Source organism: Arachis hypogaea, chromosome 4 (genome assembly GCF_003086295.3).
Source record: "Arachis hypogaea cultivar Tifrunner chromosome 4, arahy.Tifrunner.gnm2.J5K5, whole genome shotgun sequence".
Lineage (NCBI taxonomy): Eukaryota > Viridiplantae > Streptophyta > Magnoliopsida > Fabales > Fabaceae > Arachis > Arachis hypogaea.
Genome location: NC_092039.1, coordinates 111,462,624 through 111,475,482, shown reverse-complemented (window position 1 = coordinate 111,475,482; position 12,859 = coordinate 111,462,624). Strand labels below are relative to the sequence as shown.

General features: G+C 35.6%; 2 protein-coding genes across 2 annotated transcripts; one reads left to right on the top strand and one right to left on the bottom strand.

Annotated features, from left to right (window-relative positions):
* Window positions 1–570: 570 nt before the first annotated feature.
* On the top strand, window positions 571–7,463 carry LOC112797280 (ethanolamine-phosphate cytidylyltransferase). The gene is made up of 9 exons (XM_025840127.3): window positions 571–1,131; window positions 1,893–2,128; window positions 2,916–3,085; window positions 3,879–3,950; window positions 4,790–4,857; window positions 5,072–5,192; window positions 6,028–6,093; window positions 6,199–6,321; window positions 6,913–7,463. Exons 1-9 carry the CDS (start codon window positions 791–793, stop codon window positions 6,982–6,984), a joined length of 1,269 nt encoding a protein of 422 aa, XP_025695912.1. The 5' UTR covers window positions 571–790; the 3' UTR covers window positions 6,985–7,463.
* A 405-nt stretch (window positions 7,464–7,868) lies between these two features.
* Window positions 7,869–12,039, bottom strand: LOC112797278 (probable serine/threonine-protein kinase PBL8). The gene is made up of 6 exons (XM_025840126.3): window positions 11,716–12,039; window positions 11,239–11,594; window positions 10,765–10,900; window positions 9,806–9,942; window positions 9,590–9,713; window positions 7,869–8,967 (listed from the first exon to the last, which is right to left on the bottom strand). Exons 1-6 carry the CDS (start codon window positions 11,765–11,767, stop codon window positions 8,474–8,476), a joined length of 1,299 nt encoding a protein of 432 aa, XP_025695911.1. The 5' UTR covers window positions 11,768–12,039; the 3' UTR covers window positions 7,869–8,473.
* Window positions 12,040–12,859: the final 820 nt, after the last annotated feature.

Sequence of the window (12,859 nt, the reverse complement as noted above, 5' to 3'; positions counted from 1 at the left end):
AACTTAGACTTATATTAAAATGAAACTTTATAAGGATAAAAAAATACTAAATGTTTTTGAAATGTTTGAACTAATATTTTTTCTTCATAAAGTCTAAAGCCAAAACTAACAATATTTGTAAGGACCAAAAGTATATTTCATCCAAGAATAACAACTTATTATTGTATCTTAAAAAGAGAATAATAAATTATTGAAAACAAAAATTAACCAAATTCATTGCCCATATAATATGATTACATGAGGACAGTATTTTTCTCTTGATCTTTTTTTTTTTTTTTTTGCCTTTTAAAACTTTCTAGCATATTCTGTTTAGTATTTTGCAATAAATGAACGTCTAGAAAGGCCCAATGAAAACTTGTACTCAGTTAAAAAACAAAAAATTAACCCAATACAATTTTTGGACTTAAATGGGCCTTTAAGGCCCAATATTCTGCAACAAACATAAACGTACTAAATGCTTCCGACCCAAGAAGAAAAACAAATCCATCTTCCTTATACCAATAAAAACACAAACTTTATGAATTCTACAAGTCCAAAAGAATATATGAATTCAAAAACACAAAAGGTTCTAACTTTGTTGGTTTGACACAAAAAAGGGGAAAAAGCAGAAGCTACTAGCTTCTTTCTAAAACCAAAAACGGAATATATTTGGCTGAAAATAAAAAATTGGCATTCCAAATTCTGTGTGGTGGCCACTTTTCTAACCTCATTTTGCACCCACCTTCCCTTCTTCGTTTTAATTTCATTTATGGGAGAAAGTAACTGAGAGAAACCAAAAGGAAAAAGAAAAATGGGTTCTTTTGAGGCGGTGATGATGCAGAAGAACGCAACGGCGAAGTTCATTGCAACGGTTCTGGTGGGTGGCGTGATCGTTGGTGTGTCACTGTACGGATTGCTGCAGTCTTCAGAAGGGCTTCAGAAGAATCTGGAGCCTCTTGGTTTGTGGAAGAGAAGGAGGAAGAAGAAGACAATTAGGGTGTACATGGATGGATGCTTTGATATGATGCATTATGGCCATTGCAATGCTCTTAGACAGGCACGTGCTCTTGGTGATGAGCTTGTTGTTGGTGTTGTTAGCGACGATGAAATCATTGCAAATAAGGGTCCCCCTGTCACCCCTCTTGAAGAAAGGTCACAACTTTTTTCACTTTTTTCTAGGATTTTGATCTTCTTCTTGGAGCTCAATTCATGCCATGCTGATTTATCTTGTGTCATTTTTGTGTTGTGTTCTTTGTTTGATTCTAGATTTATCATATGTTTGGATTTGATTGCCTTTTTCTTATGAGAAGAATCAGGGAAGCAATGTAGAATAAGTTAATCAAAATGTGGTTTTTTAGGAAAACATATGTTTAGCTATTTTTTTTATATGTACATTTTTAATGTCCATGCAGCAATTTTGGCATTATGGTATTCTGTCATCTGATACATATACTGGAATTATCTAATGGGACAATGCTTAGTTGTAGTTGCAGAGATACTTGTGATAACAAATATTTGTTTAGATATTTCTTTTAATATTCATGCAGCAATTCTAGCACTGTGTTGGCATTTGATCTATGTAGTTGAATTATCTAACAGACCGTGCTTAGTTGTAGTTGCAATGATACACTGATACTTGTTTTGGCAAATATATGTTTAGCTACTGTTTTTTTAACTTCCATGCAGAAATTTTGGCATTCAGTTGTTATGTCGGTTTGATCCAAGTAGTTGAGTTGTCTTATGGGACAATGCTTAGTTATAGTTGTTATGGCATCTCTTTGTTTCTTTATTTATTTTGGCGGGGTTGCTTTTGTGTTCTGCGTTTGGATTATGAGGTTTGATCCATGTAGCCAGAGGGATAAGGCTTTGTTGTTGTTATTGTTCGGATTATGAGGTGTTGATGTGTGTTGTAGGATGATTATGGTGAATGCTGTAAAGTGGGTTGATGAGGTTATTACTGATGCTCCATATGCCATAACTGAGGAGTTCATGAAGAAGCTCTTTAATGAGTACAATATAGATTACATTATTCACGGGGACGATCCTTGTATTCTTCCTGACGGCACTGATGCTTATGCTCATGCAAAGAAAGCTGGCCGTTACAAGCAGATAAAGCGCACCGAAGGAGTTTCTAGCACTGATATCGTTGGTTAGGATTTGCTTACTTTTCTTTGTAGTATAAGACTTCCTTATTTAGTTGGCGCAATTGGGCATGCACATCTTGTTTGATATAGTTTATGGAAATTATTAAAGTGAAGTCCTTTGTCATGTTTGGTTGGCATGTGATGTTCTTGTGTTTGTTTATCACCGCTGATGATATTTTTTCCTCCCATAGCTGCTTTTGTTTTTTTTCTAAAAAAAAAAGAACTTGAATAAGTTTTATTTTTCACTATATAAACCATATAAATGGATGTGCCCCCTTTCATTTGGTAGTATTTTATACCGGATTTCTACTTGTTATGTTGTTGCAGTTATGGAAAATTTCTCTGGTTTAATACTTTTATGCAATTCTCCTGAAGCTTAATATGGAATTTTGGCAAACAGTTGAAACCCTGTTTACAAAGAGATGATTTGTTTGGTTATAGCAATAAGCCAACTCATCAATTGATGATATTTATTAACAGACCTTTGAGGCTTTAACGTTTTGTCGTTTTCCTCCATACCGTATTTTTATTCTTTGAACTGCATTTCCGCCCTTAGAAGTTTGATATCAAAACTTTTGACCTTTTCTCACAAAACTAGCAGTGCTTTTTGTCGGTTTTCCTTCCTATCTGGTACAGTTGAAAGTTCCCATCCTGTGAGCATATTCAGTCTTTAGCCTGCCTGTCTTATATTTTTCCCTTGTGCTTATATTTATTTTTCAGTGTTGTCTCGTAATAATTTCGTGTGCTTGTGGAAAATGGAGAACTGATGTTATATAATAATTTTATACCCAGGTCGTATGCTTCTCTGTACGAGAGAAAGGTCTGCCAGTGACAACCCTAACCACTCTTCTTTACAAAGACAGTTCAGCCATGGTCATAGTCACAAATTTGAAGATCGTGGAACTCGTATTTCTCAATTTATGCCTACATCTCGTAGAATTGTTCAGTTCTCAAATGGAAGGGTATGTACATTTAATTTCAATTCCGATTTTTGACTACTTATATGCTTATTTTCAACTTCATTACCCCTTCTCTCTGTCATTTCCCAATTGTTTAGACTTTCTGAATCTTGAATCACATATTTTTGAACCCATGGTGTTAGTTTATACTTTATAAGCATGAGAGGATGTTTCCTTTTTGTTTGTAAACCCCAATCACGGTTTGAAGCAAGAAACCGTACGCGTAATACGCGTTTGAGAATTTACCTGTCAACTAATTCATTATTCTTTGCTAGTTTCCTGCTCAATTGATCACTTTTGAGGATTTAATTTAGCTTGTGTCGTTACACTTGTTTAATAGACCTAAGTTTTGGAAGAGCAGGAAATTGTTTCTGTTAGGAAATCAACCAACTGGATAAACCCTTGGGGGAAAAAATTTTTAACAATGTAATTCAAGCTGGTTATTGTGAATTAAGTTAGTGGCGAATGTATGTCCCAATTGGCTGTTAATTAGGTAGCAAAGGGATTAAGGAATGACACAGGATTGAAATTAGGTATACCTGTGTCAGACAGAATTTGGATTATGGCAGATTGGGCAGGATATAATTTTGAACCTGGTGATAGCAGAAACATATTCAAGGCGCTTAAAATCTAAGATCAATTTCTTAAATGTATCTACTGCTATGATTGAACCTTCACTATTAGGTTTTCTCTCCATTTCTAATATGATGTATTTCCCCGTATTGAAATAATTTTGACAAGCTGTCTTTTATCTACATCATGCTTCAGTAATATTGATTCATGATTATTATACCAGGGCCCGGGACCTGATGCACGCATTGTATATATTGATGGAGCCTTTGATCTCTTTCATGCTGGTCATGTTGAGGTATTGTTTATAACTTTATATTACCTTCTCAACATAATTGCTTACCAATGCACTGTTAAATGTTATGTCAGAACAATGGAGTGGAAGGTAGCTTAATTTCCTGTTTTAGGGTTTTTTTTTTTTTTTTTTTTCAATCGAATATTTTGTTGCCTTTACTAAACTATTATCTGCTGCAATCAATATTAAAATGTTTTGACACTGATATGATACCCTTTTTGTTGTGTGCTTGCTTTTGTGGCCATATATAATTGTAGCTACCACCGCACTACTACCAACTACTAGAATATACCACTAGTCAGAGTCAGCTATATGGATTAATTGATGCCATTGGCTTCTAAGAAAATCAAAATGTCCTTTTCCGGTTGCCTCCTTAATGCATTTTACAGACTAAATTTGGTATGGCCTGCATCTGCACCATTTACTGGTATAAATAAATAGGTAGAATAAACAATAAAACATTTCCATTTCTATTTCCATTTTTTCTTCACGAAATTCTGAAAATAAAAAACCTGAGAAATGAAAAGAGAAATGTTTTCCCAAACTAAATAGGCCTTTAGCTTTTCATGGGGTTTATGAGTGAGTGTTTAACAATGACATACTTTTCATTTGTGTGCCTTTTTTCTTTTTTACATGATTGTGATGCATTTAAGAGTTGTACTATTTATTCCAGAAAAGTGTCATGAGACCACTTTCCCAAAAGCTTAAACTATTAGATAAGAGGTACATGAATGGTTATGTATCTATTAGAAAGTTATTCATTCATATTGTTCCAGTTACCTGCCTGTGTCAAAGTTAATGTGTGATTTTTCAGCTTGACATTGCACTTTTATGTTTGATAGATCTTGAAGCTGGCTCGGGAACTAGGAGATTTTCTTCTTGTTGGAATACACACTGATCAGACAGTCAGGTTGTTGTCATTCATAAATTTTATTCCCCAGTTTTATTTTATTTCCTAAAGATAAACTATTCCTATAGTAGCATTATTTTGCATCAAATAAAAAGCTATAAATATGTATTCAACATAAAACAATCCAAGTATCTATTCTCATTGATGTTTATACTACTAATGTTTATTGTTTTACATACTTTTTTATTAACTTTTTTCCACACTGGTTTTATAGTGAAACTAGAGGACCACATCGTCCTATCATGAATCTCCATGAAAGAAGTTTAAGTGTTTTAGCATGCCGCTATGTGGATGAAGTTATAATCGGTGCGCCGTGGGAGGTGTCCAGGGATATGGTTAGTATTAGTTTAGTTAATTCATTCTTATTATTGACTTTGCATGCTGTGATCTTTCTTTCCTGCTGCAATAACCGTTCTTGAGCCATGAGGTGGTAAAAGTATGTTCTAATTTTGCCATTATGCTAACCAATACTAGTGACTAATGAAGATTTCACTGAACAAGCCATGCCCAATTCATCGGTAAAAATGGATGTGGGAGAGCGAGCTTGGGATGCTATGTACGCTTGTCTATGGTTTTTTACTCTCTAAATCTTTCTACTTTGCACAATTGCCATGTGCAAGTATTGTGTTTGTAGGAGGGTGAGTTATATCATAATGATATTATGGTCTAGATATATACCTGAGCCTAGCCTTTGTGACATTATTTCGGTTACTGTTAGAGTAATTCTCCAAGAAGATTAGGAGATAAGGTGGAGACCTGGAGCTTTATATATATATTTGTCAAACTCCCTGTCACGATATTCACTTGAGTTATGGATAATACATGCATCCACTTTACCACATGCTGAAAACTCTATTTAGTAATGATTAATGGATATATCAAGGATCAAACTCCTAAGTAATTGCTCAGGGTCTTTGATATGATGTAGGCTTTGATGTGATGTCATCATAGATCAAAACTCGTAACATAATAGCGGCTTTGTGACAATGTCGAGACCAGCTTAAGCTTGGTCTTTCTCCTATTTGAAAAGCATGCTAGCAAGATTTAGTGATAATTTCTAGCTTGTTTCTGTTTGTATATATTCCAATAATATATTCTGTTTCTTGTTTTGCTTTTTAAGTATTTATGCATTCTTGGATTGGCGTGACACTCCTCAAATCTTGAGTGCAGATCACAACATTTAACATCTCATTAGTTGTCCATGGAACCATTGCGGAAAACGATGATTTTCAGAAGGTAATTTTTTCTTCTGCAAATGGATTTACAATATTTATTACAGGCACTAATACTTCTTCTGCAGCACGACTTTCCTTAACTCCTGTGAAATTGATTCTTGTACAGGAAGAATCCAACCCATATGCTGTTCCCATTAGCATGGGCATCTTCAGAGTCTTGGTTAGTCCTTTAGGGATAACAACCACTACAATAATTAGAAGGATTGTATCAAATCACGAGGCATTCCAGGTCTGATTGCGCATCATCATTATCACATTTCTTTTCTTTTCAATTCTTGTTCAAATGTTAGCATATTTATAAATAGTCAATGATAAGTATAGTGAATTAGCTTTTTATAAAAAAGAAAGTAAGGAAAATGTGAATTAGTTAATGACTAGATCACCGACATAGGGTTCGTTGAAATGGCTAGATGTTTTGACCAGTAAATCGGGTGTTTTGTGTTCGAACCATAAGAATGCAAAAATTAGCCTTTGAGATACTTAAACCTTTTTGGATTTCTATGAGTTGAGCTGAATTCTTTGGATTCCTAGTAATAAACCCTGATGAACTGGTGGGTTTTATCCAATAAAAGAAGCTAGTGTTAGATCCTTGATTGGTTCAAGAAAACAATTTATTTGAACATAAAAGTGGACATTCTAAACTCAACCCTTGGATGAGAGGACATAATATACAAAGAATAGGAAGAAAATTATCCAGTGGAATGTCTGTTATGGTTAGCTGGTTTTCTTTGAACTTTTCTTGTTCCTTTGGCCATGATTTCCTATCTAATGCGCTCTCAGTTATTTTGACCCGCTTTATTTTATTTTATCTTTGATTCAGAAACGGAATGAAAAGAAGGGGGAGAGTGAGAAGAGATACTACGAGAGTAAGACTCATGTCCATGGAGACTGAATGATTTCTATTGTTCTCGGCATTAGACATGGCAGCTTAGTAAATTTTTAGGCCTGATTTTATTCTCTCTCTGTTAGTAAAATGAAATGATAGTTCTGTACTATCGTTCAGTTTGGACCATAATTGGACATTGCGGTCTCTGCATATGATTAATCATTTGCTAAACTGATTTAGCCAGTGATATGTTTCTAATTAACCATGAATATTATCTCCGAATAAATTCATGGTTAAGTAAACCATGGCTTGGCTGAATTAGTTTGGAAAAACGATCCAACTTTATGATTCAAGCTGAGCAAAGCTATCATTTTCACTTTATTTTGGTTTTTGGTCTCTTATCTATATTTATCGCCTAGATTTTTTAATAACATGTTACATTTGTATTATTGCTGTATGTGAATTTTATGAGGATTGATCGTCTTTGGTCGAATTCCTTTTGTTCTTGTTTGATAAATTAGTAAAGATATATTCATTGAACAAGATATATTGGAATTATAGTTCATTTCCATTTCTATTGAATAATCATCAGAAAAAAATAAAATAAAAATTAAGGTCCGTCTATCATTTTACCTGTTTTATGTTGAGCTTTATGATTTTAATACTCGCATTGTGATGAAATTCTATATACCATAATATTTATGTTACATTACATTGGACAACTGTAGTTATAATATAATACATTGAACTCGTTTTAGCAAGCATGAAAGATCTTCCTTATATATGTTATAATGAAAATTAAGTATGATAAACCAGCGTTGCTATATAGTAGCATTTAACTCGAAGAAAAATCGGTTATTTACACATGTTCTGATGGCAAAAATTTGAAAATTTCACAGCCGAGGTATTTGTGAAATATTTGTAGAAATAATAAGAAAAATGCTCAAACATTTTAAAACTACTTCCCAAACACAGCACCAACACTTATACTTTTTACATTGTAAAATATACATTGATGCTGTCAAATGCAGAAGCTAACATTTCTTGCAAGACAGCCATAACTAAACAACCTTGCAAGCTTGAAAATGACCTTGGTCTTTATTTTTTTTTTCCCTCTTCAACAAAAAAAAAAAGCCACTTGAAAAAAAAGCAGAACAGGAGAGTGCAGTCAAACTAACTGAGGTTACAGTAGAGGCATGTTAGATGTGATAAGATTATCTTACAGCCAATCTACCTAATAATCTCTCACCAGGTAGCTTGCTTGCTTAAGTTCCAACCTCTCCATGTACATGAGGCTGTGAGCAACCAGTTATATTAGTAGTTCTGATGCCTCGATGATTATAAATACATACATTTTTCCACACAATAACTTGCATCGAGATGAACAGAAGACCAACCATTGATAAATTTATCTACCATGGCTTCTTATCACCATACACCATGTACAAAGCAGCAATAAATACATGGAAGCCACCCACACTTTTGGCAATCAATAACTCTCGAGATTAAGGGGAGATTTGAGAAGCACACCAAATAAGGGATACATTGCACGCGATTATCTTACCCGGCATGCTGCTGCAGCACCCGGCGAGCAGCTAGGGTTAGGAGACCGGCAAGCAGCACCAGGACCAACATTGTTTGAGAACTTGGGACGCATTCGGTAGTCGGAGATTTTGGTCATCGGAAAGTGCCCTGTGCTTACACTATTTGAGCCGGTTAATGAAACTTCACCGGCACCTATACTTGAACTTTGTAAGGGCTCCAATGTCTCGACCACATCGCTCATTAGTGGTCTGGCTTTCGGATTTTGACTCAAACAATAGTATGCCAAGCTACATGCTTTCTGTGCAGCTCTCACTGAATATTGGTTTTCCAATCTAGGATCAATTATTTGCAGGAGTTTGCGCTTGTCATTAAGCTTTGGCCGTGCCCAATCTACTAAGCTCTGTTCCTTCCCAGGTCTTGTCTTGTCAACAGATTTCCTTCCCGTCAAAAGCTCCAAAAGAACAACCCCAAAGCTATACACATCACTCCTAGCTGTCAAGTGGCCTGACAATTTTCAAATATGCCTTATTAGAACTGTATCCACACAAACATATGCAAGAATGCTCAACTTGTATTAAGCTCAGAAGTATATTATGATTTATGAAACATGCTCAATGTCTACATGCAAGCCATCACAACCAGTTTGAACTGTGGGCGACAGTAGTATATTAGAACCTGCTGTAGTAAACGACAAAAATAAAATAGGAAAAAATAATGAGTTAAATTAAAGATGATAATATAAATTGTTTTCTAGCCATGATAACAATTGGGGTATTTCAAGATTGTACGTACTGAACCAATAATGACATGCAAAGATAAAAACATGAATTCCAGGAGACCAGAAACAGGAACCGTTTTATATCTAATCCCCGGATAAACGGACATGTTCCTATCGGTTAAGCCGCTAAGCCCAAGAAAGATAGTAAGAGTTGCATATTAATTTGCTATATACCTAAGGCCATGTCCTGAAAAAGGGGACCAGCATTTAACTGTCTTTTACCCAACCCACAGTACACCAGCCTAGCTAACTCTCGCATCACATGTGAGCTGATATACTTCTAAATGTTCGAGCTTAAACAAATGGATTACTTGCAAATTGAGCATGTTTGCAAAATTGAGATCATACCAGTCATTACATATTCGGGGGCAGCATAACCATATGTACCCATGACTCGGGTAGATACATGGGTTTCATCCCCTTGTGGTCCTGCTTTTGCTAGACCAAAATCAGAAAGCTTGGCCGTATAGTCCTGTAGTTATTGATAAGACCAAGTGAAGGAAAAATCCATTAATGCACGGCCGTAGTAGAAACATTAATCAAGTTAAAACAATAGAAACTTACAGAGTCCAATAATATATTAGACGTTTTAAAGTCACGGTAGATTACTGGCCTTTCAGCATTGTGCAGAAAGGCAAGCCCTTTGGCAGCTCCTAGAGCAATCATCATTCTTGTAGCCCATGGTAAAGGGATAGTTGCCTCTGGAAGCCTCAGGAAAGGTCATATCAAATTGAGTTGGAAAAACACACAAGGAACTTGGAATAGTTTTAGCAAATAAACTATTTATTATTTAAGTATAAGTAGAATTCTTTTCTTCACAAATCACAACTACTAATGAAGCAAGATTTAGAAAAACTCAAGTAGTCTTGTCTTTTGTTGTATAGTGAATCAAAAGATTTTCATAAAAACCAGCCAAAGCAGAGAGAAATGCTATTCTAATATAATCACAAGTTTAAATACAGATTAAAAATGCAAGTTTATAAAGTATGAAACAGGAAGCAAAAATGAAGTTCCTCAGAGTATACATACAACTTCTATACTGTCTCAAAACTACCCTAGCAAGCATCAAGATAATCCAACAAACAATGGGAACAAGATATAACTCACATGACATCTCAAAGCCATACCAAATGGCAGACACAACATGAAGTTCCCAAAAACTATCATTTCTAGACTAGAAACACATTAGGCAAGTCTTAATACTTAAATTAGAAACAATGTATAGCTCCCCAAAGCCAGCATGTATAACCAGTCTACAGCATGTGTGGGTCCCAATGCATATCTTGGAATCTAAAATGACTTTGACCTGCCCCAAAGTGTAGCAGAATATCCACTTTGTATTTTATGCATTTTGAGAGTAATATGCTCAATGGCTTAAATTCATCATGAAGTATAATAAAATTCGTCTAAAGGCAAAAATTCCACACTATCTTCTAATTGGATTGGTCTTCCTCTTACTATATTTTCCTTACTCAACTACAAGAACATCAAATCCAAAGGGATTAGAGAAGAAGTTTGCATACTTCGGAATAGGTGATTTTCCAGACTTCCTCGAAACATGAACTCGTACACAAGCAGCCTGTGGTCATCCTCACAGCAGTACCCTATCAACTTCACCAGATTAGGATGCCTAAGCTGCCCTAGAAAATTCACTTCCGTCTGCAACAACACCACCACAACATCAACAACCAAGTCATCAATCAAACAACCAACACAAAAACAATTACCATAAAAAGTAAAGAACAACAAATAACCCCAAACAACAAGTTTCTCAGTTCACAATGATTTAGGTTTATGTAATGGCTCACATTCCTTCACCCCAATCCAAAGTCAATGAGCACTTATAGAGCAACATACGGAATCAAACATTAAGCCATGATCAGCAAGTGAATCAAACCAACCCTAATTAACTAACAACTACATTAAACAAATTTAACAAGAAATACACTACAATGCAATTCAATATAACACAATGCAATTGCAATTGGCAAACATACAAGCCATTCTCGGTGTCCCTGAAGCCCTTCCTTGTTCAAAACCTTAACCGCTACGGGCAGCGACTTGAGCCCAACCCTCACATTCTCATCAATGTACCCCTTATACACAGTCCCAAACCCTCCCTCTCCGAGAATATAATCGGAGCGAAAACTCTTGGTGATCGTCTCAAGCTCGTAGAGCGTGAACGCGATCACGTGCGTGTAGAGCAGCGTGTTGTTCCTCACGTCTTCGATGTTGTAGTGGCGCGGCGTGGAGCAAGACTCGCTCAGATCCGACACCGAGCGGCTGTGCTTCCTGTCACCGGCGCCGGCGCCGGCGTTCCTGGAGCTCAAGGACGACGCCTGGAGCTGCTGAACTGAAAAACAGAAGGTACGGTTAATTAGAGAGAGGGTTAATTATGTAAAATTAAGATTAAGTGTGTGCATGTGAGGGATAATGAATTGGGTTAGGAATTAAGAGTAGATCTGAGAAAGGACCTTGAGCATTGGAAACTACTGCGGATTCTTCTCTGGTGCCGCAATTGCCCATTCAAGGAAGACCGTGTTTGGCTGTGTGAGTGTGTGTTTTTTATGAGTATTTGGGGAAGAAGAAACGACGTCGTAGGGGGATTGGTGTGGCGGTGGTGCTGGGGGAAGGGGTTTGTTTTGATTTGTTTCGTTTGGTTTGTTTAGTGCTTGTTGGCTGAGAGTGGTGGAGTGGAGCACGCGATGGTGGTAAACCCGAGGAACAGTTTTTCATTCTTCGTTTGATCGTTTCTGCCTTTCCCCCTTTTAGCCCACGCTCCTGATGCATTATATCTTTTTACTGACAAATAAATCCTTCACTATTTACATGTTGGAGGAAGGGAAAAAAAAATTATATAGGCTGCGTTTGTTTATAAATATGGGATACTGAAAGAGAAATATAGAGATATAAAATTATGTTTAATATATTTAAAAAGATAAAATTAGTGTATTTTGTGTCTATCTTATAAAAAAAGATACAAAGACAGTAATAAAAGATACAAATTATTTTTTATTTTTTTTGGTTAAATACAATTTTAGTCTTTAAAGTATAGGTCGTAATTTTTTTCATTAGATTTAAAACCAAATTTTAAAATCGTCCTTTTTACTTAAATATTAAAATTGTGGACCAAATTATCCATAACAAAAAAATTATAAAATAAAAAAAAAGAGAAAGAGAGTGTTTCTGCAAAAGAAAAAGGAAAGAAGAAGAAGGGGTTAATGCTCAAATTCGTCCCTCAAAGATCACGCGATATTCATTTTCGTCCCTGAATGATTTTCTTAATCAAATTAGTCCCTGAAAGATAAACTGTTAGTCAAATTAGTCCTTCCGTCAATTGAATGATGACGTGTCACGTTAAGTGCCATGTGGCATGATGACGTGACACGCCACGTGGCAGAACAGTGACACGTGGCACGCCACGTGACAGGTTAGTGACACGTGGCATGTCACGTGTTACTTGACATAAAAAAGTTTTCTATTAGTCAAAATAGTCCTTGAAAGTTCAAACGTAAGTCATTTTCATCCCTTAAATTTTAAAAATTAGTCAAACTAGTCCTTATATAATTTTTTTCTTCATAAAATTATCTCTCTCCTTTAATTCTTCTCAAAATTGAG